Raw genomic sequence first — 26,918 nt, forward strand, 5'->3', positions numbered from 1 at the left:
CTATACATTTAATGCAATTCTGATCCAAATCCCAAGGACATTCTTTAATGAGATGGAGAAACAAATCACCAATTTCATATGGAAGGGAAAGAGGCCCCGGATAAATAAGGCATTACTGAAAAAGAAGAACAAAGTGGGAGGCCTTACTAGATTTAGATTACTGATTTTAGAACCTATTATACCGCCACAGTAGTCAAAACAGCCTGGTACTGGTACAACAACAGATACATGGACCAGTGGAAGAGAATTGAGAATCCAGACATAAATCCATCCAAATATGAGCAGTTGATATTTGATAAAGGCCCCAGAACAGTTAAATGGGGAAAAGACAGTCTTTCAAATGGTGCTGGCATAACTGGATATCCATCTGCAAAAAAAATGAAACAGGCCCATACCTCACTCCATGCACAAAATCTAACTCAAAATGGATCAAAGACCTAAATATAAAATCTAAAACGAGAAAGATCATGGGAGAAAAAATAGGGACAATGTTAGGAGCCCTAATACATGGCATAAACAGTATAGAAAACATTATAAAGGATGCAGAAGAAAAACTAGATAACTGGGAGCTCCTAAAAATCAAACACTTATGCTCATCCAAAGACTTCACCAAAAGAGTAAAAAGACTGCCTAGACTGTGGAAAAGCTTTTATCTATGCCATTTCTGATCAGCGCCTGATCTCTAAAATCTACATGATACTGCAAAAACTCAACTGCAAAAAGACAAAAAAAAAAAAAATCTACATGATACTGCAAAAACTCAACTGCAAAAAGACAAATAACCCAATTAAAAAATGGGCAGAGGTATGAATAGACACTTCACTAACGAAGACATTCAGGTAGCTAACAGATACATGAGGAAATGTTCACGATCATTAGCCACTAGAGAAATGCAGATCGGAACTACAATGAGATTTCATCTCACTCCAACAAGGCTGGCATTAATCCAAAAAACACAAAATAATAAATGTTGGAGAGGCTATGGAGAGATTGGAACTCTTATACACTGCTGGTGGGAATGTCGAATGGTACAACCTCTTTGGAAATCAATTTGGTGCTTCCTTAGAAAGTTAGAAATAGAACAACCACAGGATCCAGCAATCCCACTCCTTGGAATATATCGTAGAGGAATAAGAGCCTTTACACGAACAGATACATGCACACCCATGTTTATTGCAGCACTGTTTACAATAGCAAAAACATGGAAGCAACCAAGGTGCCCATCAATGGATGAATGGATAAATAAATTATGGTATATTCACACAATGGAATACTACGCATTGATAAAGAACAGTGAGGAATCTGTGAAACATTTCATAACATGGAGGAACCTGGGAGGCATTATGCTGAGTGAAATTAGTCAGTTGCAAAAGGACAAATATTGTATAAGACCACTATTATAAGAACTTGAGAAATAGTTTAAACTGAGAAGAAAACATTCTTTTGTGGTTATGAGAAGAGGGAGGGTGGGAGGTTTGGGAGAGGGGTATGCACTAATTAGATGGTAGATAAGAACTACTTTTAGGTGAAGGGAAAGACAGCACACAATACAGGGGAGGTCAGCACAATTGGACTAAGCCAAAGCAAAGAAGTGTCCTTAATAAACTGAATGCTTCAAAGGCCAGCGTAGCAGGGGCAGGGGTCTGGGGACTATGGTTTCAGGGGACATCTAAGTCAATTGGCATAATAAAATCTATTAAGAAAACATTCTGCATCCCACTTTGAAGAGTGGCGTCTGGAGTCTTAAACGCTAGCAAATAGCCATCTAAGATGATCAATTGCTCTCAACCCCCCTGGATCAAAGGAGAATGAAGAACACCAAGGACACAAGGTGATTACGAGCCCAAGAGACAGAAGGGGCCACGGAACCAGAGACTACATCTTCCTGAGACCCGAAGAACTAGATGGTGCCCGGCTACAACCGATGACTGCCCTGACAGGGAACACAACAGAGAACTCCTGAGGGAGCAGGAGAGCAGTGGGATGTAGACCCCAAATTCTCATAAGACCAGACTTAATCCTCTGACTGAGACTAGAAGGACCTGGTAGTCATGGCCCCCAGACCTGCTGTTGGCCCAGGACAGGAACCATTCCCGAAGCCAACTCTTCAGACATGGATTGGACTGGACAGTGGGTTGGAGAGGGATGCTGGTGAGGAGTGAGCTTCTTGAATCAGGTGGACACTTAAGATTATGTTGGCATCTCCTGCCTGGAGGGGAGATGAGAGGGTGGAGGGGGTTAGAGCTGGCGAAAAGGACACGAAAAAAGAGAGTGAAGTGCGCGAGCGGGCTGTTTCATTAGGGGGAGAGTAATTGGGAGTGTGTAGCAAGGTGTATATGGCTTTTTGTGTGAGAGACTGACTTGATTTGTAAACTTTCAGTTAAAGCACAATAAAAATTATTTAAAAAAAAAGAAATCAAGAGACACATTGCATTGGGTAAAACTGCTGCAAAGAACCTCTTTGAAGTGTTGAAGAGCAAAGATGTCACCTTGAAGACTAAGGTGTGCTCGACCCAAGCCATGGCGTTTTCAATCACATCATATGCTGTGTTTTCAATCACATCGAAAGCTGGACAGTGAATAAGGAAGACCGAAGAAGAATTCACGCCTTTGAATTGTGGTGTTGGTGAAGAATATTTAATATACCAGGGACTGCCAAAAGAACAAACAAATCTGTCTTAGAAGAAGTACAACCAGAATGCTCCTCGGAAGCAAGGGTGGCGGGACTGCATCTTACATACTTTGGACATGTTGTTGGGAGGGATCAGTCCCTGGAGAAGGACATCATGCTTGGCAGAGTACAGGGTCAGCGGAAAAGAGGAAGACTCTTAACTGTTGACACAGTGGCTGCAACAATGAGCTCAAGCGTAACAATGGTTTAAGGATGGCACAGGACCAGGCAGTGTTTCGTTCTGTTTTGCATAGGGTCGCTATGAGTTGGAACCGACTCAATGGCACCTAACAACAACAACAATGCATCTTTTGATTTCTTGACTGCTCTTTCCATGGCTGTTGATTATGGGTCCAAGTAAAGTGAAATCCTTGACAACATCTTTTCTCTGTTTATCATGATGTGGCTTATTGGTCCAGTTGTGAGGATTTTTGTTTTCTTTTTGTTGAAGTGTAATCCATACTGAAGACTGTGGTCTTTGATCTTCATCAATAAGTGCTCCAGGTCGTCTTCACTTTCAGCAAGCAAGGTTGTGTCATCTGCATAACGCAGGTTGTTAATGAGTCTTCCTCCAATCCTGATGCCCTGTTCTTCATTTAGTTCAGCTTCTTGGATTATTTCAGCATACAGATTGAATAAGTATGATGAAAGGATACAACCCTGACACACGCCTTTCCCAACTTTAAACCACGCAGGATCCATTTGTTCTGTTCGAACAACTGCCTCTTGATCTGTGTACAGGTTCCTCATGAGCACAATTAAGTGTTCTGGAATTCCCATTCTTCACAGTGTTATCCATAATTGTCATGACCCACACAGTCTAATGTGTTTGCCATAGTCAATAAAATACAGGTGAACATCTTTCTGGTGTTCTCTGCTTTCAGCCAGGGTCCATCTGACATCAGCAATATCTCTGGTTCCAAGTCCTTTTCTGAATCTGGCCTGAATTTCTGGCAGTTCCCTGTCAATATACTGCTGCAGCCGCTGTTAAATGATCTTCAGCAAAATTTTACTTGTGTGTGATATTAATGATATTGTTCGATAATTTCCGCATTCCATTGGATCACCTTTCTTGGGAGTAGGCATAAATATGGATCTCTTCCAGTCCGTTGGCCAGGTAGCTGTCTTCCAAATTTCTTGGCGTAGATGAGTGAGCACTTCCAGGGTCGCATCCATTTGTTGAAACATCTCAATTGATATTCCATCAATTCCTGGAGCCTTGTTTTTTGCCAATGCCTTCAGAGTAGGTTGGACTTCTTCCTTCAGTACCATAGGTTCCTGATTATATGCTACCTCTTGAAATGGTTGAATATCGACCAATTCTCTGTGTATTCCTTCCGTTTTCTTTTGATGCTTCCTGTGTCATTTAATAGAATCCTTCACCATTGCAACTCGAGGCTTGAATTTTTTCTTCAGTTCTTTCAGCTTGAGTAATGCCAAACGTGTTCTTCTCTTTTGGTTTTCTATCTCCAGGTCTTTGCACATTTCATTATAATACTTTGTCTTCTTGATCCACCCTTTGAAATCTTCTGTTCAGTTCTTTTACTTCATCATCTCTTCCTTTTGCTTTAGCTACTCGACGTTCAAGAGCAAGTTTCAGAGTCTCTTTTGACATCCAGTTTGGTGTTTTCTTCCTTTCTTGTCTTTTTAATGACCTCTTGCTTTCTTCATGTATGGTGTCCTTGATGTCATTCCACAACTCATCTGCTCTTTGGTCATTAGTGTTCAATGTGTCAAATCTATTCTTGAAATGGTCTCTAAATTCAGGTGGGATATACTCAAGGTTGTACTTTGGCTGTCGGGGACTTGTTCTAATTTTCTTCAGTTTCAAATGGAACTTGCATAGGAGCAATTGATGGTCTGTGAATAGATGGTTACATTTATTTTTGGTTTCTCAATTGTATTCCACTGGTCTATGTGCCTGTTACTGAATCAATACCAGACTATTTTGATTATAGAGGATGTCTAGTGTGTTTTGATATTAGGGAGTTTAAGACCTCCTGCTTTGTTCTTTTACTTCAAATTGCTTTGACTATTCGTGGTTTCTTTCCTTTCCATATGAAGTTGGTCAATAGTTTTTCCATTTCAGTAAAGAACATTGTTGGGATTTATATTGTGACTGCGCTGAATTTGTAGATCTTTTTAGGTAGGATTAACATTTTTACTATATTATGTCTTCCAATCCATGAGCATGGGATGTCCTTCCACTTTCATAGGTCCCTTTTAGTTTCTTGTAGTAATGTTTTATAATTTTCATTGTCTAAGTCTTTTATGTCCCTGGTTAGGTTAATTCCTAGGTATTTTATCAATTTGTGGGCTATTGTAAATGGTATTGTTTCCTTGATTTCTTTTTTGGAGCAGTCTTAGCATAGAGGAACCCAACTGATTTTCATGTGTTGATCTTGTACCCTGAAATGTTGCTGAATTCTTCTATTAGTCCCATCAGGTTTTTGTGGAATCTTTAGGGTCTTCTATGTATAGGATCATGTCATCTACAAATAGATAGTTTTACTTCTTCCTTTCTTATTTGGATGCTTTTTATTTCTCTTTCTTGTCTTGTTGCACTGGCGAGGACTTCCAGTACAATGTTGAATAAGAGTGGTCATAATGGGCATACATGTCTTGTTCCTGTTCTCAGCCTTTCTCCATTGAGTATAATGTTGGCTGTAGGTTTTGTATGTATGCCCTTAATTGTGTTGATAAATTTCCCTTGTGTTCCTATTTTGCTGGGAGTTTTTATCAGGAAAGTGTGTTGAATTTTATCGAATGCGTTTTCTGCATCAATTGATATGATGATGTGGTTCTTTTTCTTTGTTTTATTTATGTGGTGGATTACATTGATTAATTTTCTAATGTTGAACCACCCTTGAAGTCCTGGTATACTCCTACTTGATCATGGTGGATGATTTTTTTGATATGTTGCTGAAGCCTGTTGGCTAGAATTTTGCTGAAAATATTTGCATCTATGTTCATATTTGTTGAAAATATTTGCATCTATGTCTGTAATTTTCTTTTTTGTTGTGTCTTTTCCTGGTTTAGGTATCGGGGTTCTGGTGGCTTCAGAGAAAGAGTTTGGTAGTGTTCCTTCCTCTTCTATGTTTTTGAAGAGTTTGAGTGGAATTGGTGTCAGCTCTTCTCTGAATGTTTGGTAGAATTCTCCAGGATAGCTGTCCAGTTCTGGGCTTTTGTTGTTTTTATCTTTGGCAGTTTTTTGATGACATCTTTTACCTCTTCTTTTGTAATGGGTCTGTTTAAATTTTCTACCTCTGTTTGTGTTAGTTTGGGTACGTAGTGCATTTCGAGGAATTTGTCCATTTCATCAGTTTTCTAATTTGTTGGAGTACAATTTTTCACAGTTTTCAGTAAGATATTCCTTAACTCTTTTGGATTAGTTGTAATGTCACCAATTTCTTTTGCTAATTTGGTTATTTGCCTCTTCGGGATTTTTTCTTTTGTCAGTCCAGCCAGACGTTTCTCTATTTTATTGGTCCTTTCAAAGAACCCACTTCTGGTTTTGTTAATTCTTTCAATTGTTTTCTATTGTCAATATAATTTATTTCTGCCCTAATCTTTATTATTTCTTTTTTTCTGGTAGATTTTGGCTTCTTTTGCTCTTACTTTCTTTTTGTTCAAGTTGTTGGTTTAAGTTAATGATTTTGGATCTTTCTTCTTTTTTAAATATAGGTATTTATTGCTATAAATTTCCCCGAGTACTGCTTTTGTGTGTCCCGAAGCTTTTGATATGTTGTGTTTTCATTTATGTTTGATTCTAGTTTTTTAATTTTTTTTTCTTTCTTTTATCGTACTTTAGATGAAGATTTACAGAGCAAATTAGTTTCTCATTAAATTAATACACATGTTGTTTTGTGGCATTGGTTGCAAACCCCACAACATGTCAACATTCTCTCCCTCTCAACTTTGCATTCCCCATTACCAACTTTCCTGTCCCCTCCTGCTTTCTTGTACCTGCCTCTGAGCTGGTGTGCCCATTTAGTCTCATTTTGTTTTATGGGTCTGTCTAATCTTTGGCTGAAGGGCAAACTCAAGAGTGATTTCAGTACTGAGTTAAAAGGGTGTCCAGAGGTCATACTCTGGGGGGTTCCTCCAGTCTCTGTCAAACTACTAAGTCTGGTCTTCTTTTGTGGGTTAGAATTTTTTTCTTCATTTTTCCCCAGCTCTGTCTAGACCCTCAATTATGATCCCTGTCAGAGCAGTCGGTGGTGACAGCTGGGCACCATCTAGTTGTGCTGGACTCTCTGGTGGAGGCTGTGGTATTTGTGGTCCATTAGTCCTTTAGATTAATCTTTCCCTTGTGTCTTTGGTTTTCTTCATTCTCCCTTGCCCCAGATGGAGTGGGACCACTACAATATCTTAGATGGCCACTCACAAGCTTTCAAGACCCCAGATGCTACTCACCGAAGTAGGATGTAGAGCAAAGTAGGATGTAGAGCCAATTGAGCTAGATGTCCCCCAAGACCATGGCCCTCACATCTCTCAGCCCAGTAATTTGGTCCTGCAGGGAATCTGGGTGTGTCTATGAAGTTTCTGTGACCTTGCTTTGGTGAAGTTGTGCTGACTTTTCGAGAATTGGGTACTGTCTTACCCTTCACCAAAGTCACTTATCTATTGTCTAGGGCTTTTCCCTCTCTGGAAACTCTGGTAGCATAGTGGTTAAGAGCTACAGCTGCTAACCAAAAGGCCGGCAGTTCAAATCCACCAGGCATTCCTTGGAAACCATATGAGGCAGTTCTACTCTCTCCTATAGGGTGGCTATGAGTCAGACTCGATGGCAACAGGTTTCCGTCTCCACTTCTCCCCTCCCTAGTAACCATCAAAGATTGTTTCTTTCTCAGTGTAAACCTTTTCACCGGTTTTTATAATAGTGGTCTCATACATTATTTGTCCTTTTGTGATTGATCTATTACACTCAGCATAATGCCCTCCAGATTCATCCATGCTGTGAGATGTTCCACAGATTCACCATTGTTCTTTATTGCTACGTGGTATTCAATTTTTTACCACAGTTTGCTTATCCATTCATCTGTTCACGTGTACTTAGGTTGTTTCCATCTTTTTGCTATTGTGAATAACGCTGCAATGAACATAAGTGTGCATATGTCTATTCGTGTGATGGCTCTTATTTCTATATATTTCTAGGAATGGGATTGCTGGATCCTATGGCTCAGGATGGCTCAGCACCGGGCAGTGTTTCGTTCTGTTGTGCATAGGGTCGCTATGAGTCACAACCGACTCGATGGCACCTAACAACAACATGGTACTTCTATTTCTAGCTTTTTTAAGGAAGCACCATATCGCTTTCCAAAATGACTGTACCATTTTACATCCCCACCAGTAGTGCATAAGAGTTCCAACCTCCCCACAGCCTCTCCAACATTCGTTCTTTTTTTTTTTTTTGATTTGTGCCAGTAATGTCTGGATGAGATAGTATCTCATTGTAGCTTTGATTTGCATTTCTCTACTGGCTAGTGATCTCGAGCATTTCCTCATGTGCCTGTTGGCTGCCTGAATGTTTTCTTTGGTGAAGTGTCTGTTCATATCTTTTGCCCATTTTTTAATTGGATTATTTGTCTTTTCATTGTGGAGGTGATGGATTTTCCTACAGATTTTAGAAATTAGAACTTTGTCAGATTTGTCATAGCCAATTTTTTTTTCCCAGTCTGTAGGTTCTTTTTTTACTCTTTTGGTAAGCATAAATAATTAATTTTTAGAAGATTCCAGTTATATAGCTTATCTGGTGTTTGTGTATTGTTAGTTATGGTTTGTATCCTATTTATATCATGTATTAGGGCCTCTGGTGTTGGCCCTAATTTTTCTTCTATAATCTTTATAGTTTTTGGTTTTATATCTAGGTCTTTGATCCATTTTGGATTATTTTTTGTTTATGGTGTGAGGTATGGGTTCTGTTTCATTTTTTAAACTGATGGACATCCAATTTTGCCAGCACCATTTGTTAAAAAGACTGTCTTTTCCCCATTTAATGGACCCTGGACCTTTGCCAAAGATCAGGTGACTGTAGGTGGATGAATTTAAATGTGGGATCTTGATTGTGTTCCATTTGTCAATGTGTCTGTTGTTGTACCAGTACCAGGCTGCTTTGACTACTGTAGCTGTATAGTAGGTTCTGAGGTCAGGTAGTGCAGGTCCTCCTATTTTATTCTTTGTCTTCAACAGTGCTTTATTTATTTGGGACCTCGATGGCACTTGGTTTGAGTGTGTTACTTTCCATATAAAGTTGATGATTAGTTTTTGTATCTCATTAAAGAGTGCCATTGGTATTTGGATTGGGATTGCATTGTATTTGTGGATTGCTTTGGGTAGAATTGGCATTTTCAACAATGTTGATTCTACCTGTCCATGAACACGGTATGTCTTTCCATTTATGTTTGGTTCCTTGCAGTAATGTTTTGTAGTTTTCTTTTGTATAGGTCTTTTACATTCCTGGTTAGATTTATGCCTATTTTATTTTTTCAAGGCCACTATAAATGATGTTGCCTTCCTGATTTCCTTTTTGTAGTTCTCTTTATTGGTGTATAGGAATCTAACTGATTTTTTAATGTTTGTCTTGTATCCTGCGACACTGCTGAATCTTTCTATTAGTTCCAGTAGTTTTCTTGTGGAGCCCTTTGGATTCTCTATGTATAGTATCATATCATCTGCAAAAAGGGGTAGTTTTGCTTCCTCACCAATTTGGATGCCCTTTGTTTTTTGTTTTTTTCTTGCCTTATTGCTCTAGCTAGGACTTCCAGGACAATGTTAAATAAGAGTGGTGATACAGGACATCCTTGTCTTGTTTCTGTTGTCAGGGGGAATGTTTTCAGCCTCTCTCTGTTAAGAATAATGTTGGCCTTAGGTTTTGTATAAATGCCCTTTATTATGTTGAGGAATTTCCCTTCTACATCTATTTTATTGATAGTTTATATCAGGAACGTGTATTGGACTTTGTCAATTGTCTTTTCTGTGTCTATTGAGATGATCATGTGATTCTTTTGTTTTATTTAGGTGGTTCATTTTGTTAATTGATTTGCTAATGTTGAACCATCCTTGCATACCTGGTATGAATCCCACTTGGTCATGCTGTGTTATTTTTTTCATATGCTAAATTCCATTACCTAGAATTTCTGTATCTGTATTCATGAGCAATATCGGTCTGTAATTTTCATTTTCTGTGGTGTCTTTACCTGGTTTTGGTAACAGGGTTATGCTGGCTTCATAAGATGAATTTGGAAGTATGCCTTCCTCTTCTATGTTCTGAAATAGTTTGAGTAGTACTGTTGCAAGCTCTTCTCTGAATATTTGGCAAAATTCTCCAGTGAAGCCATCTGAGCCAGGGCTTTTTTTTTTGTTTGTTTGGAATTTATTTCTAATGCCTTTTCAATCTCTTGTTACAAGTCTGTTCAGGTTTTTTATCTCAGTTTGTGTTAGTTTAGATAGGTAGTGTGTTTCTAGAAATTTATCCAATTCCTTTAGGTTTTCAGATTTGTTGGAGTATACTTTTCCATAATACTCTGTTATGATCCTTATTATTTCAGTTGGATCTGTAGTAATGTCCCCCATCTCATTTCTTATTTGGGTTATTTGTGTCTTCTCATTTTTCTTTTGTCAGTTTGGCCAGTGGTTTGTCAATTTTGTTAATTCTTTCAAAGAAGCAACTTTTGGCTTTGTCGATTATTTCTATTGTTTGCCTATTCTCTATTTCATTTATTTCTGCACTGATCTTTATTATTTCCTTTCTTCTGGTGGCCGTAGACATCTTTTGCTATTCTCTTTCTGTTCACTCAGTTATATACCTAATGTTTTGATTTTGTCCCTTTCTTCTTTTTTGATATGTGTATATATTGTAATAAATTGACCTCTGAACACTCTTGTTGGATTCTAGGAAATTTTTTATTCCATTTTTGATTTCTTCTATTCCCCAGTGGTTTTTATTATTTTTATTTATTGTGCTTTAAGTGAAAGTTGACAAATCAAACCAAACTCTCATAAAAAACTTATACACAACTTGCTATGTACTCCTAGCTGCTCTCCCTCTAATGAGACAGCTCAATCCTCCTCTCCACCCTGTATTCCCTGTGTCCATTCAACCAGCTCCTGTCTCCTTCTGCCTTCTCATCTCGCCTCCAGACAGGAGCTGCCCACATAGTCTCATGTGTCTACTTGAGCCAAGAAACTCACTCCTCACCAGTATAACTTTCTGTCTTATAGTCCATCCCAATCCCTGTCTGAAGAGTTGCCTTTGGGAATGGTTCCAGTCTTGGGCTAACAGAGAGTCTGGGGACCATGACCTCTGAGATCCCTCCATTCTCAGTCAGTCCATTAAGTCTGGTCTTTTTTTTTTTTTTTACCAGAATTTGAGGTTTGCATCCCACTGTTCTCTTTCTCCATCAGGGATTCTCTGTGGTGTTCACTGTCAGGACAGTCATCAGTGGTAGCTGGGCACCATCTATTTCTTCTGGCCCCAGGCTGATATAGTCTCTGGTTTATGTGCCCCATCAGTCTCTTGGGCTCATATTTACCTTGTGTCTTTGGTAATCTTCATTCTCCTTTGCTCCAGGTAGGTTGAGACCAATTGATGCATCTTAGATTGCTGCTTCCTAACATTTAAGACCCCAGGCATCACTCACCAAAGTGGGATGCAGAAGATTTTCTTAATACATTCTGTTATGCCAATTGACCTAGATGTCCCCTGAAACCATGGTCCCCAGACCCTGGTCCCTGCTACTCTAGCCTTTGAAGCATTTGGTTTTATTCAGGAAACTTCTTTGCTTTTGGTTTAGTCCAGTTGTGCTGACCTCTCCTGTGCTGTGTGTTGTCTTTCCCTTCACCTAGAATAGCTCTTGTCTACAATATAATTAGTGAAACTCCCCCTCTCCCTCCTTCCCCACCTTTGTAACTATCACTGTATACTTTCTTCTGTGTTTAAACTTTTTTCTAGAGTTTTTATGATACTGGTCTCATGCAATATTTGTCCTTTTGCAGCTGACTAATTTCACTCAGCATAATGCCTTCCAGATTCCTCCATGTAATGAGATGTTTCATGGATTCATCATTGTTCTTAATCATTCGGTAATATTCCATTATGTGGATATGCCATATTTTTTTTATCCATTCAATTTTTGATGAGCACCTTGGTTGCTTCATTTTTGTGCTATTGTAAACAGTGCTGCAATGAACATGGGCGTGCACATATACATTTGTGTGAGGGCCTTTATTTCTCTAGGATATATTCCAAGGAGTGGAGTTGCTGGATCATATGGTAGTTCTATCTCTAGCTTTTTAAGGAAGCACCAAATCAATTTCCATAGTGGTTGTACCATTTTGCATTCACACCAGTAGTGTATAAGTGTTCCAGTCTCTCCACAACCTCTGCAACATTTATTATTTTGTTTTTTGGATTATTACCAGCCTTGTTAGGGTGAGATGCTATCTCATTATGGTTTTGATTTGCATTTCTGTAATGGCTAATGCCCTGGTGGTGTAGAGGTTAAGTGCTACGACTACTAACAAAGAAGTCGGCAGTTCAAATCCGCCAGGCACTCCTTGGAAACACTATGGGGCAGTTCTTCTCTGTCCTATAGGGTCGCTATGAGTTGGAATCGACTCAACAGCAGTGGGTTTTTTTTTAATGGCTAATGATTGTGAGCATTTCCTCACTTATCTGTTAGCCATCTGAATGTCTTCTTTGGTGAAGAGTCCACTTTTTAATTGGGTTGATTGTCTTTTTGTTGTTGGGGTTTTGCAGTATTATGTAGATTTTAGATATCAGACACTGATCAGATTTTTGATAGCCAAAAACTTTTTCCCGGTCTGTAGGTAATCTTTTCACTCTCTTGGTTAAGTCTTTGGATGAACATAAGTGTTTGATTTTTAGGAGCTTCCAGTTATCTAGTTTCTCTTCTGGTGTTTGCACATTGTTAGTAATGTTTTGTATACTGTTTATGCCATGTATTAGGGCTCCTAGCGTTGTCCCTGTTTTTTCTTCCATGATCTTTATCATTTTAGATTTTATGTTTATGTCTTTGATCCATTTTGCATTAATTTTTGTGCATGGTGTAAGGTATGGGTCTTGTTTCATTTCTTAGCAGATGGATATCCAGTTATGCCAGCACCATTTGTTAAACAGACTGTTGTTGATTTTTACTTTTATGGTTTTATGATCAGAAAAGATGATTTGTAATACTTCGATGTTTTGGATTCTGTTAAGGCTTGCTTTATGACTGCAAGTGTGTTCTATTCTAGAAAATATTCCATGTACGGTCGAAAAGAAACTATACTTGGCTGCTGTCAGGTGGAGTGTTCTGTGTACATCTATGACATTAAGTTGGTTGATGGTGGCATTTAGGTCTTCCGTGTCTTTATTGAGCTTCTGTCTGGATGTTCTGTCTTTCACCAAAAGTGGTTTGCTGAAGTTCTACTGTAATTGTGGAGCTGTCTATATCACTTTTCAATGGTGTTAGAGTTTGTTTTATATATTTTGAAGCCCTGTCATTGGGTGCATAAATATTTAATATGGTTATATCCTCCCGGTATTTGTCCCTTTAATCTTTATATAGTGTCCTTTATTATCCTTTGTGAGGTACTTAACTTTAAAGCCTATTTTGCCAGAAATTAATATTGTCACTTCTGCTCTTTTTTGATTGTTTTTTGCTTGATATATTTTTTCCATCCTTTGAGTTTTAGTTTGTTTGTGTTTTTAAGTCTAAGTTGTGTCTCACGTAGGCAGCATATAGAAGGATTGTGTTTTGTTATCCATTCTGCCCCTCTCTGTCTCTTTATTGGTGCATTTATTCCATTTACATTTAGCGTAATTATGGATAGGTATGAGTTTAGTGCTGTCATTTTGACTTCTTTTTTTGTGTGTTGTTGACAGTTTTTTTTCGCAGTTAATTTTTTGTGCTGAATGGTTTTTCTTTATATATTGTCTTTACACTCTTCGATTTTTGCTGATTTTGTTTTTGCTGTGTCTTTATGTTTTTCTTGTATTTTATTTTGATTTGCAGGATTGTTAGTCTCCTTTTTGGTTACCTCATTATTTATCTCTATTTTTCTAAGTTTAAACCAAACTTTTGTCTCTTTTTATCATCTTGACTTCCTCTCCATATGAAAGATCTATGACTACATTTTTTAGTCCCTCTTTATTGATTTAATGTTGTCATCTTTTACATAATGACATTGCTATTTCCATGTTTTAGGCATTTTTAAATCTTGATTTACTTTTGTGATTTTTCTATCTGGATTGATATATGGTTGCTCTGTCCTGTGTTTCAGTCTTCGGTTGTTATCTGATGTTATTGATTTTCTAACCAGAGGACTCCATGTAGCGTTTCTTGTAGTTTTGGTTTAGTTTTTGCAAATTCCCTAAACTTCTTTTTATCTGGAAATGTCCTAATTTTACCTTCATATTTGAGAGACAGTTTTGCTGAATGTATGATTCTTGGCTGGCTATTTTGTTTTTCCTTCAAGGCTTTATATATGTCATCCCATTGTCTTCTTGCCTGCATGGTTTCTGCTGAGTAGTCCGATCTTATTCTTATTGACTCTCCCTCGTAGGTGACTTTTCATTTATCCTTAGCCGCTCTTAAAATTCACTCTTTATCTTTGGTTTTGGCAAGTTTGAATATAATATGTCTTGGTGACTTTCTTTTTGTTTCTACCTTGTGTGGGACTCGATGAGCATCTTGGATAGATATCTTCTCATCTTTCACAGCATCAGGGAAGTTTTCTGCCAACAAATCTTCAACAATTCTCTCTGTGTTTTCTGTTCTCCCTCCTTGTTCTGGTAGTCCATTCAATCGTAGGTTATTTCTCTCGATAAAATCCCACGATTCTTATGTTTTCTTCATTAAAAAAAAATTTCCCTTATCTGATTATTCTTTGACTATACTGGTTCGAAGTGTTTTATCTTCAATCTCACTAATTCTAACCTCCATTTCTTCAGTTCTGCTCCACTGACTTTCTATTGAGTTGTCTAATTCTGAAATTTTATTGTTTATCTTCTGAATTTTGATTGCTGTCTTTCTATGAACTCTTGCTGCCTACTAAATTTTTCTTTATGCTCTTGAATAACCTTCTTAATTTTCTCAACTGCTTCTTTCTGTGTGTTCCTTGGCTTGTTCTGCATTTTGCCTGATATCCTTCCTGATCTCTTGAGGAGTTCTGTATATTAATCTTTTGTATTCTACCTCTGGTAATTCCCGGAAGATCCCTTCATCCACAAGATTCTTTGTTCTGGGAGCTTGTTGAAGTGAGCATGGTCTTCTTCTTTATGTGATTTGATATTGACTGTTGTCTCTGAGTCATCTATAAGTTATTGTATTAATTTATTTTATGTTTGCTTACTGTGTCCTAGCTTCTTATTTTGTTTTGTTTTGATGTGCCCAAATGGGTTGCTCACATGGGCTAAATTTTTTATTGGTGCCTTTGAATCTGTAACATCCTGTCACCAGATGGCTAGAGCCGTTACCAGGTACATGAGCTGCTAACCGAGAGGTCGGCAGTTCAAATCCACGAGGTGCTCCTTGGAAACTCCCCAGGGCCATTCTACTCTGTCCTATAGGGTCACTATGAGTCAGAATTGACTCAACGGCAATGGGTTTATTGTGGGAAAATTTTCTGTTGGGTGCCCTGGTGGCACAGCAGACAAGTGCCTGGCTGCCAACGGAAAGACTGGGGCCCACACTCACCAGCTGCTCTGCAGGAGAAAGATGCGGCAGACCACCTCAGCAAAGACCCACAGCTCTGGGAACCCCACAGGGCAGCTTCTCTCAGCCCCATAGGTTCACTATGAGGCAAAATGACTCAGCATCAGTGGGCTTGATATCTTCTCCTGAGAATCACTAGATGGCACTCTTATCTTTAGGTTTTTTCAGGGCTGATTCAGGAGCTCTGCGTACTTGGTCTCTGGCATTCAATATGCATGTGTGGGAGGTGGGAGGTTTAGTTGTTCAGAGACTCTACTGTAAGCCATAGGGCTTGACTTTCCTGTGGTGACAGTGTGGGGCTCTCTCTCACTGGCGTCCCTGCACAGACACTCCCACAGTGCCCCACTATGAGCCATTTCCTTTGTCCCTGTCAATCTGGAGTATTCTCCTTGCTCTGCTGCCCTTGCCATTCCTCCTGGTGTAGTGCCCGTCCATTTGGGTCCTTAGCAAGATTCAACAGCACTCTCACACAACACCACAGTCTCCCTTCTCCCCCTCCTGGTTGCATGGCCTATGAGTTTCCATGGTGAATTTGCACAGCTTTAAGATAATCAGGCTTGAGCTTCTTCAGATTAGCTTTTTTTCCTTTTCTGTGTTCCATGTTTGGGGTATTAATTACCCAGCCCCATCCGCAAATGGCTGCAATGAGCGCATACTTCCATTGTTATTGGGTAGGATCTCCTGGCTTCTGAGCTGACCCCTTTCTTCCTCTCCCTTGATTCTGGAGTCACCCCGACTCCCCAATACCTCAGCTCCTGTCTCGAGTTCTGAAATCTCAGTATGTGCCTGTTTTTATTCATTGCTCGGTGAGTTAGTTGCTGGGGGAGTAAATGGGAGCGTCCACTCACATTTCCATCTTGCCCCACCTCTTTAAGTCAGTTTGCAGCTGCTAATCAAAAGGTCATCCGTTCAAATCCACCAGCCACTTCTTGGAAACCCTGTGGGTCAGTTCTACTCTGTCCTATAGAGTTGCTATGAGTCAAAATTGACTCAATGGCAACAGGTTTGGTTTGGTTTTAGTAATTTTTCCATTTCACAAGTTCTCTGATTTTCATAAAGTTCTAATATTCATATCATATATATCATTTTCCCAAATTTATTTTTGGTGATAATAAGCACAGCAAAACTGCTCCTATTCCACAGTATCTAGACATAATGATCAGTGACATTGTTTAAATTCTTCACATTGTGTCAACATTCTCATTATTTCTGTTCTAGTTGTTTCACTTCCATTTACTTAATATCCTTCCCCCCCCCCCCAACATTCTCTTCTGTGCTTTAAAATAGCTCTTGACCCTTTGGTCTTATATAGATAATTTTTTTTAAAAAAATGCAATACTCAAGGGTGACAGTCTTTACTCTTTGGGCTAAACTGTTACTTATTTTAAAGGTGACTTCAGGGGATAGTTCCAATTCAAGGTTTGAAGAACAACTCAGGGCCATAGTCTTGGGGACTCTTCCAGCCTCAATAGGATTTAGTAGGTCTGGATTTTTTAAGAATTTGAAGTTTTGTTCCACTTTTTTCTCCCTTTTTATAAGGATTTCTCTATCATGTTCTGAATCAGCATGTTCAGTAGTGGTAACCGGGCACATCTAGTTCTGGTCTCAGGGTGGAGGAGGCAGGGTTCATGCAGACAATTAGTCCTGTAGTCCAGTTCCTTCTCTGATTCTTGGGTTTCCTTCTTTCTCTTTTGTTCCAGATGAATAAAGACCAATAGTTTTATGTTGGAAACCCTGGTAGCATAGTGGTTAAGTACTACAGTTGATAACCAAAAGGTTGGCAGTTCAAATCTACCAGGTGGCACTTGGAAACTTTATGGGGCAGTTCTACTCTGTCCTTTAGAGTTGCTGTGAGTCAGAATCAACTCGATGGCAATGGATTTTTTTTTTTTTGGTTAGTCTTATATTAGATGGCTGCTCATTAGCTTTTGAGACCTCAGACACTACTCATCATTCTGAGCAGTAGAACATAAATCTTAAGAATTATATTATGCCAATTTATTGGATTGTCCCATGAGACCATGGCCCTAAGCCCCCAAACCAAGAGAGGTAATACCATGAGGTGATTGGTTACATCTAATTAGTATCGGTAACTGTAACCCCCTCTTTTTATGGTTGTTGTTATTGCAAAACCATACACAACCTAGCATTCACCCATTCTTCCCTTTTCCCTAGGTACAGCTTATTGACATCAGTTACATTGGTCATGCTGTGCAAACTTCACTCATATTTGATGCCACCTTTCCCATTTCTATAAATAAAAAGTGACTGCTACTTAAGGAATACTTCTCTCCCTCTCCCTGCCCCCTTACCCCTGGTAACCACTAATGAACATCAGTCCCTGTATATTTACCTATTCGTGTCACTTCATAAAAGTGAGAACATACTATATATATATATGTAGTGATTGACCTATTTCACTCAACATGATGTCCTCCAGGTTCATCCATGTTCCAAAGACGTTTGGGAGCTCATTTTTCTTTATCATTGAGTAATATTCCATTGTAAGTATGTATCACATTTTAATTATCCATTCATGCATTGATGGTACATTGTTTTCATGTTTTTGCTATTCTGAATACTGCTGAGATGGACATAGGTGTGCATATGTCTGTTCATGTCACTTCAATTACATCCCTAGGGCATATACCTAGGAGTGAAATTGCTGGGTCATATGCCAGCTCTACCTCTAGATTTTTTTTTAAACTGCGAGACGGTTTTCCACAATGGCTGCACCATTTTGTATTCCCACCAGCAATGGATGAGGGTTCCAATTTCTCCACATCCCTTCCTTCCAACACGTATTTTCATTTTTTTAATCTTGACCACCCTAGTGGGAATGAAATGGTATCTCATTGTGGTTTTGATTTGCATTTCTCTGATGGCTAATAACGTTAAACATCTTTTCATGTGTCTGTTGACCATTTGAATATCCTCTGTTCACATCCCTTGGCCAGTTTTAGATGGAGTTATTTTTCTTTTTGTTATTACGTTGTAGAAGTTTTCTATATATTTTAGATATTGAACCTTTATCAGCTGTATCATTCCCAAAGATTTTTTTCACTATCTGTAGGTTGTCTGTTTACTTTTTTTTTAGAGACTTAATTTTTATTTTTTTTTCAAAAAATAAATTATTTAATGCATAAAATAAAATGCATAGGAAGACAAAGGAAACTAAGTGACACATTCTTACTAAAATATCAAAAAAAACTTTAAAAACCCAAATTTGTAATATACTGATATGATTTTTTTTTCAAAATGTCACATATAAGTTTATATACACCTTACTCCGTACTCCCACTTGCTCTCCCCCTAATGAGTCAGCCCTTCCAGTCTCTCCTTTCGTGACAATTTTCCCAGCTTCCAACTCTCTCTATACTCCCATCCCCCCTCCAGACAGGAGATGCCAACACCGTCTCAAGTGTCCATCTGATACAAATAGCTCACTCTTCATCAGCATCTCTCTCCTACCCACTGTCCAGTCCCTTTCATGTCTGATGAGTTGTCCTTGGGAATGGTTCCTGTCCTGTGCCAACAGAAGGTTTGGGGACCATGGCCGCCGGGATTCCTCTAATCTGAGTGAGAACATTAAGTATGGTCTTTTTGTGAGAATTTGGGGTCTGCATCCCACTGATCTCCTGCTCCTTCAGGGGTTCTCTGTTGTGCTCCCTGTCAGGGCAGTCATCAGTTGTGGCCAGGCACCGAGTAGTTAGTCTGGTCTCAGGATGATGTAGGTCTCTGGTTCATGTGGCCCTTTCTGTCTCTTGGGCTCTCAGTTATCGTGTGACCTTGGTGTTCTTCATTCTCCTTTGATCCAGGTGGGTTGAAACCAATTGATGCATCTTAGATGGCCGCTTGTTAGCATTTAAGACCCCAGACGCCACATTTCAAAGTGGGATGCAGAATGATTTCATAATAGAGTTATTTTGCCAATTGAATTAGAAGTCCCCTTAAACCATAGTCCCCAAACCCCCGCCCTTGCTTCACTGACCTTTGAAGCATTCAGTTTATCCCAGAAACTTCTTTGCTTTTGGTCCAGTCCAATTGAGCTGACCTTCCATGTATTGAGTATTGTCCTTCCCTTCACCTAAAGCAGTTCTTATCTACTAACTAATCAGTAAAAAACCCTCTCCCACCCTCCCTCCCTCCCCCCCATAACCACAAAAGTATGTGTTCTTCTCAGTTTATACTATTTCTCAAGATCTTATAATGGTGGTCTTATACAATATTTGTCCTTTTGCCTCTGACTAATTTCACTCAGCATAATGCCTTCCAGGTTCCTCCATGTTATGAAATGTTTCACAGATTTGTCACTGTTCTTTATCGATGCGTAGTATTCCATTGTGTGAATATACCACAATTTATTGAACCATTCGTCTGTTGATGGACACCTTGGCTGCTTCCAGCTTTTTGCTATTGTAAACAGAGCTGCAATAAACATGGGTGTGCATATATCTGTTTGTGTGAAGGCTCTTATTTCTCTAGGGTATATTCCGAGGAGTGGGATTTCTGGGTTGTATGGTAGTTCTATTTTTTTTTTATGGTAGTTCTATTTCTAACTGTTTAAGATAACGCCAGATAGATTTCCAAAGTGGTTGTACCATTTTGCCTTCCCACCAGCAGTGTATAAGTGTTCCAATCTCTCCGCAGCCTCTCCAACATTTATTATTTTGTGTTTTTTGGATTAATGCCAGCCTTGTTGGAGTGAGATGGAATCTCATCGTAGTTTTAATTTGCATTTCTCTAATGGCTAAAGATCGAGAGCATTTTCTCATGTATCTGTTAGCTGCCTGAATATCTTCTTTAGTGAAGTGCGTGTTCATATCCTTTGCCCACTTCTTGATGGGGTTGTTTGTCTTTCTGTGGTTGAGTTTTCACAGAATCATATAGATTTTAGATATCAGGCGCTGGTCGGAGATGTCATAGCTGAAAATTCTTTCCCAGTCTGTAGGTGGTCTTTTTACTCTTTTGGTGAAGTCTTCAGATGAGCATAGGTGTTTGATTTTTAGGAGCTCCCAGTTATCTGGTTTCTCTTCGTCATTTTTGGTAATGTTTTGTATTCTGTTTATGCCTTGTATTAGGGCTCCTAAGGTTGTCCCTATTTTTTCCTCCATGATCTTTATCATTTTAGTCTTTATGTTTAGGTCTTTGATCCACTTGGCTTTAGTTTTTGTGCATGGTGTGAGGTATGGGTCCTGTTTCATTTTTTGCAAATGGATATCCAGTTATGCACACATACAAAAAGACCATTTTTTGCAAATGGATATCCAGTTATGCACACCATTTGTTAAAAAGACCATCTTTTCCCCAATTAACTGACACTGGGCCTTTGTTGAATATCAGCTGCTCGTATGTGGATGGATTTATATCTGGGTTCTCAATTCTGTTCCATGGGTCTATGTGCCTGTTGTTGTACCAGTACCAGGCTGTTTTGACTACTGTGGCTGTATAATAGGTTCTGAAATCAGGTAGAGTGAGGCCTCCCACTTTCTTCTTCTTTTTCAGTAATGCTTTGCTTATCCAAGGCTTCTTTCTCTTCCATATGAAATTGTTGATTTATTTCTCTATCACCTTAAAAAATGACATTGGAATTTGGATCGGAAGTGCATTGTATGTATAGATGGCTTTTGGTAGAATAGACATTTTTACTATCTTAAGTCTTCCTATCCATGAGCAAGGTATGTTTTTCCAGTTAAGTAGGTCCTTTTTAGTTTCTTGTAGTAGCACTTTGCAGTTTTCTTTGTATAGGTCTTTTACATCTTTGGTAAGATTTATTCCTAAGTATTTTATCTTCTTGGTGGCTACTGTGAATGGTACTGATTTGGTGATTTCCTCTTCGATGTTCTTTTTGTTGATGTAGAGGAATCCAAGTGATTTTTGTATGTTTATCTTATAACCTGAGACTCTGCCAAACTCTTCTATTAGTTTCAGTAGTTTTCTGGAGGATTCCTTAGGGTTTTCTGTGTATAAGATCATGTCATCTGCAAATAGCGATAATTTGACTTCCTCCTTGCCAATCCTGATGCCCTTTATTTCTTTGTCTAGCCTAATTGCTCTGGCTAGGACCTCTAGCACAATGTTGAATAAGAGCGGTGATAAAGGGCATCCTTGTCTGGTTCCTGTTCTCAAGGGAAATGTTTTCAGGCTCTCTCCATTTAGAGTGATTTTGGCTATTGGCTTTGTATACTAAAAAAAAGGCTTTGTATAGATGCCTTTTATTATGTTGAGGAGTTTTCCTTCAATTCCTATTTTGCTGAGAGTTTTTATCATGAATGTGTGTTGGACTTTGTCAAATGCCTTTTCTGCATCAATTGATAAGATCATGTGGTTTTTGTCTTTTGTTTTATTTATATGGTGGATTACATTAATGGTTTTTCTAATATTAAACCAGCCTTGCATACCTGGTATAAATCCCACTTGGTCATGGTGGATTACTTTTTTCATCCGTTGTTGAATTTTATTGGCTAGAATTTTGTTGAGGATTTTTGCATCTATGTTCATGAGGGATATAGGTCTGTAATTTTCTTTTTTTGTGATGTCTTTACCTGGTTTTGGTATCAGGGATATGGAGGCTTCATAAAATGAGTTCGGTAGTATTCTGTCATTTTCTTAACTCTTCTCTGAAAGTTTGGTAGAACTCTGCAGTAAACCATCTGGGCCCGGGCTTTTTTTTTGTTTTCTGTTGTTCTACTTCTGCTTGCGTTAGTTTAGGTAGGTAGTGTTTTTCCAGGAATTCATCCATTTCTTCTAGGTTTGCAAATTTGTTAGAGTACAATTTTTCATAATAATCTGATATGATTCTTTTAATTTCAGTGGGGTCTGTTGCGATGTGGCCCATCTCATTTGTTATTCGGGTTATTTGTTTCCTTTCCTGTATTTTTTTCGTCAGTCTGGCCAATGGTTTATCAATTTTGTTAATTTTTTCGAAGAACCAGCTTTTGGCTTTGTTAATTCTTTCAATTGTTTTTCTGTTCTCTAATTCATTTAGTTCAGCTCTAATTTTTATGATTTGTATTCTTCTGGTGCCTGATGGATTCTTTTGTTGCTCACTTTCTATTTGTTCATGTTGTAGGGACAGTTCTCTGATTTTGGCTCTTTCTTCTTTTTGTATGTGTGCATTTATCGATATAAATTGGCCTCTGAGCACTGCTTTTGCCGAGTCCCACAGGTTTAGATAGGAAGTATTTTCATTCTCGTTGCATTCTATGAATTTCCTTATTCCCTCTTTAATGTCTTCTATAACCCAGTCTTTTTTCAGGAGGGTATTTTTTTTTATTGTTCAGTTTCCAACTATTTGATTTCTTTTTCCTAATGTTTCTGTTGTTGATTTCCACTTTTATGGCCTTGTGGTCTGAGAAGATGCTTTGTAATATTTCGATGTTTTGGATTCTGCAAAGGTTTGTTTTATGGCCTAGTATGTGGTCTATTCTAGAGAATGTTCCATGTGCGCTAGAAAAAAAAGTATACTTTGCAGCAGTTGGGTGGAGAGTTCTGTATAAGTCAATGAGGTCAAGTTGGTTGATTGGTGCAACTAGGTCTTCCGTGTCTCTCTACTGAGCTTCTTACTGGAAGTCCTGTCCTTCTCCGAAAGTGGTGTGTTGAAGTGTCCTACTATAATTGTGGAGGTGTCTATCTCACTTTTCAGTTCTGTTAAAATTTGATTTATGTATCTTGCAGCCCTGTCATTGGGTGCATAAATATTTAATATGGTTATATCTTCCTGGTCAGTTGTCCCTTTTATCATTATGTAGTGTCCTTCTTTATCCTTTGTGGTGGATTTGAGTTTAAAGTCTATTTTGTCAGAAATTAATATTGTTACTCCTGCTCTTTTTTGCTTATTGTTTGCTTGATATATTTTTTTCCAACCTTTGAGTTTTAGTTTGCTTGTGTCTCTAAGTCTAAGGTGTGTCTCTTGTAGGCAGCATATAGATGGATCGTGTTTCTTTATCCAGTCCGAGACTCTCTGTCTCTTTATTGGTGCATTTAGTCCATTTACATTCAGCATAATTATAGATAAGTATGTGTTTAGTGTTGTCATTTTGATGCCTTTTTATGTGTGTTGTTGACAATTTCATTTTTCCACTTCCTTTTTTGTGCTGAGAGGTTTTTCTTTGTAAATTGTGTGGTCCTCATTTTCATAGTATTTGACTTTATGTTTGCTGAGTCGTTACGTTTTTCTTGGTTTTTATATTGAGTTATGGAGTTGTTATACCTCTTTGTGGTTACCTTAATATTTACCCCTATTTTTCTAAGTAAAAACCTAACTTGTATTGTCCTATATCGCCTTGTATCCCTCTTCATATGGCAGTTCTATGCCACCTGTATTTAGTCCTTTTTGATTATTTTGTTCTTTTACATATTGACTTCAATCATTCCCTGTTTTGAGCATTTTTTTAAATTAATCTTAATTTGTTTTTGTGATTTCCCTATTTGAGTTGATATCAGGATGATGTGTTCTGTGACCTTGTGTTGTGCTGGTATCTGATATTATTGGTTTTCTGACCAAACAATTTCCTTTAGTATTTCTTGTAGCTTTGGTTTGGTTTTTGCAAATTCTCTAAGCTTGTGTTTATCTGTAAATATCTTAATTTCGCCTTCATATTTGAGAGAGAGTTTTGCTGGATCTATGATCCTTGGCTGGCAGTTTTTCTCCTTCAGTGCTCTATATATGTCATCCTATTGCCTTCTTGCCTGCATGGTTTCTGCTGAGTAGTCTGAACTTATGCTTATTGAGTCTCCCTTGAAGGAGACCTTTCTTTTATCTCTGGCTGGTTTTAAAATTTTCTCTTTATCTTTGGTTTTGGCAAGTTTGATGATAATATGTCTTGGTGTTTTTCTTTTTGGATCAATCTTAAATGGGGTTCGATGAGCATCTTGGATAGATATCCTTTCATCTTTCGTGATGTCAGGGAAGTTTTCTGTCAGCAGATCTTCAACTATTCTCTCTGTGTTTTCTGTCCTCCCTCCCTGTTCTGGGACTCCAATCACACGCAAGTTATTCTTCTTGATAGAGTCCCACATGATTCTTAGGGTTTCTTCATTTTTTAAAATTGTTTTATCTGATTTTTTTCAGCTATGTTGGTGTTAATTCCCTGGTCCTCCAGATCTCCCAGTCTACATTCAAATTTCTCGAGTCTGCTCCTCTGACTTCCTATTGCGTTGTCTAATTCTGTAATTTTATTGTTAATCTTTTGGATTTCTGAATGCTGTCTCTCTATGGATTCTTGCAACTTACTAATTTTTCCACTATGTTCTTGAATAATCTTTTTGAGTTTTTCAACTGCTTTATCAGTGTGTTCCTTGGCTTTTTCTGAAGATTGCCTTATTTCATTTCTGAGGTCATCCCTGATGTCTTGAAGCATTCTGTAAATTAGTTTTTTATATTCTGTATCTGATAATTCCAGGATTGTATCTTCATTTGGGAAAGATTTTGATTCTTTTGTTTGGGGGGTTGTAGAAGCTGTCATGGTCTGCTTCTTTATGTGGTTTGATATCGACTGCTGCCTCCGAGCCATCACTAAGATATTGTAGTGATTTATTGTATAATTGCTCACTGAGTCTTATCTTGTTTTGTTTTCTCTCAATATACATAGATGGGCTACTAGATTGTGCTGTCTTGATTGTTGTAGCCCTTGACTTACTTATGACCTATTACCAGGTGGTTTGGTGGTTGTTACCAGATATATATGCCTGGGTCCATTCACTATTCTTGAGTAGAATCTGATTTTGGGTCATGAAGTGTGTGATGCAGCCTATCACCTATCCACCTTGAGAAGCAGTGGTCATAGTTGTGTGCACCAGATTCTAGTAGTAGCTGGGGTTCACACTCCAAGCGGGGCAGGATGCTGACAGGCTACCCCAAGTGTCAGTGAGGTATGTGTGTCTGTATTCCTAAAGCGCCTTGGTGGGTGGGCTCTGCAGCTGTACTTTAGGCCTCCAATGCAAGTACCTCTACAGATTGGTAGGTGTCACCCTCCTTAGACCCCTAAGGCAGGAGGGTAGTTGGTCTGGGGGGAGCTTCAGCCCTCGGTTCCCTGTTGTGGGTCAGTGAGGCCTCTGTTGAATACGCAGAGATATCAGACCTGGGAAACTTGTGTTTCCAGTAGATCCACTAAAAGAAAATGTTGTCAGATTCCTATCAGAAATGCCTTTGCATTATAATAGCCACCTTGTTCCCTGTAGGGATGAAAGCTGGAGACTGTGGATCACATATGCTTGGCCGGAGCCGGTTCTGTGTTTTTAGTCAAAAATTAGGGAAGGATTTTTGGTCCCTGGGTTTTTTGTGGTTGCTTCTCTGAGGCCGGAAGTATGGGTTAGGAAAAGACCAAAAAAAAATAAAAAGGGAAAAGAAAATCCACGGAGCAGTTCTCCCTCTGGCTCAGGAAATTCCAATGTTAATGAAGCTGCCTGGGAAGCGGAGGGGAGGTTTCAGAAAAACAGGAGAGAGTAGCACCCCGGAATATAGACAAAGTTCCTTATCTTGCTTGGGATGACTATTTTGTCTGAGATTCCCGAGGGGCGTGTCGCCTATGTGTGCTGGCTGGGTAGAGATTGCCCCCGAGAGGCCCGCAGAAGCCGCGGTCAGTTCCTCTGCTTCCAGTCCAAAGCCCAGCGTCAAGGTTTCCCGGCTGGGATGCTGCACTCCCGGCTCCAAAAACGGTTGCTGCCTCCCAGGGACTTCTTCTCCTGCCAGCGGCGTCACTGCGCCGCCAGCGCAGACCGGCTGGGCCCCCTCCCAGTGTCAGTTCAGGGGTGTAGGGCTGCGCCCTGTGTTTGCACCATCACAGGATGTGGTGCTCAGCTCCCGTGTGCCCAGTCCAAATCCCGGTGCCAAGGTTCCCTACCTGGGACGCTGCTCTCCCGGCTCCAAAACCAGTCGCTGCCTCCCAGGGACTTCTCCTCCCGCCAGCCGCGGCGCCCCGCCGCCCCCGCGGACCGGCTGGGCCCCCTCCCAGGGTCAGTTCAGGGGTGTAGGGCTGCGCCCCATGTTTGCACCATCACAGGATGTGGTGCTCAGCTCCCCTCTGCCCAGTCCAAAGCCCCGCGCCAAGGTTTCCCGGCTGGGACACTGCACTCCCGGCTCCAAAACGAATCGCTGCCTCCCGGCGACTTCTCCTCCCACTAGCCGCATCGCAGCACCCCCCGCGCTGACCGGCTGGGTCCCCTCCCGAGGTCAGTTCAGGGGGGTAGGCCTGCACCCCATGTTTGCGCCGTCACAGGATGTTGTGTTCAGCTCCCCTGCACCCAGTCCTAAGCCCGGCGCCAAGGTTACCTGAGAGGGACGCTGGCTCCAGGCTCCGAAAACAGTCGCTGCTTCCCTGTAGTTGTTCATTCTCCATCTCTGTCACTCAGGTCAACTCTTTAAATCTGTGTTTGTTGGTCAGGGTTCGTAGATTGTCATGTATGTGATCGATTCACTTGTTTTTCTGAGTCTTTGTTGCAAGAGGGATCCGAGGTAGCGTCTACCTAGTCAGCCGTCTTGGCCGGAAGCCCTCTGTTTACTTTTTTGATGAATTCTTTTTTTTTTC

At 39.5% G+C, this 26,918-nt stretch overlaps 1 protein-coding gene across 2 annotated transcripts in view; it reads left to right on the forward strand.

The window, feature by feature from the left end:
* The window catches only part of PFKFB1 (6-phosphofructo-2-kinase/fructose-2,6-biphosphatase 1), a 185,919-nt gene that overhangs the window by 30,565 nt on the left and 128,436 nt on the right, over nt 1-26,918 (forward strand). The window contains exon 1 of one of the 2 annotated variants that reach the window (XM_049872607.1): nt 17,131-17,894. The exons of the other annotated variant lie outside the window; for it this stretch is intronic. Coding sequence (XP_049728564.1) covers nt 17,839-17,894 — 56 coding nt within the window. The 5' untranslated portion in view covers nt 17,131-17,838. Of the gene's footprint in view, nt 1-17,130; nt 17,895-26,918 lie in introns of those variants that run through there. 2 annotated transcript variants of the gene reach the window in all.

The sequence above is a fragment of the Elephas maximus genome, chromosome X, assembly GCF_024166365.1.
Source record: "Elephas maximus indicus isolate mEleMax1 chromosome X, mEleMax1 primary haplotype, whole genome shotgun sequence".
NCBI classification, from domain to species: domain Eukaryota; kingdom Metazoa; phylum Chordata; class Mammalia; order Proboscidea; family Elephantidae; genus Elephas; species Elephas maximus.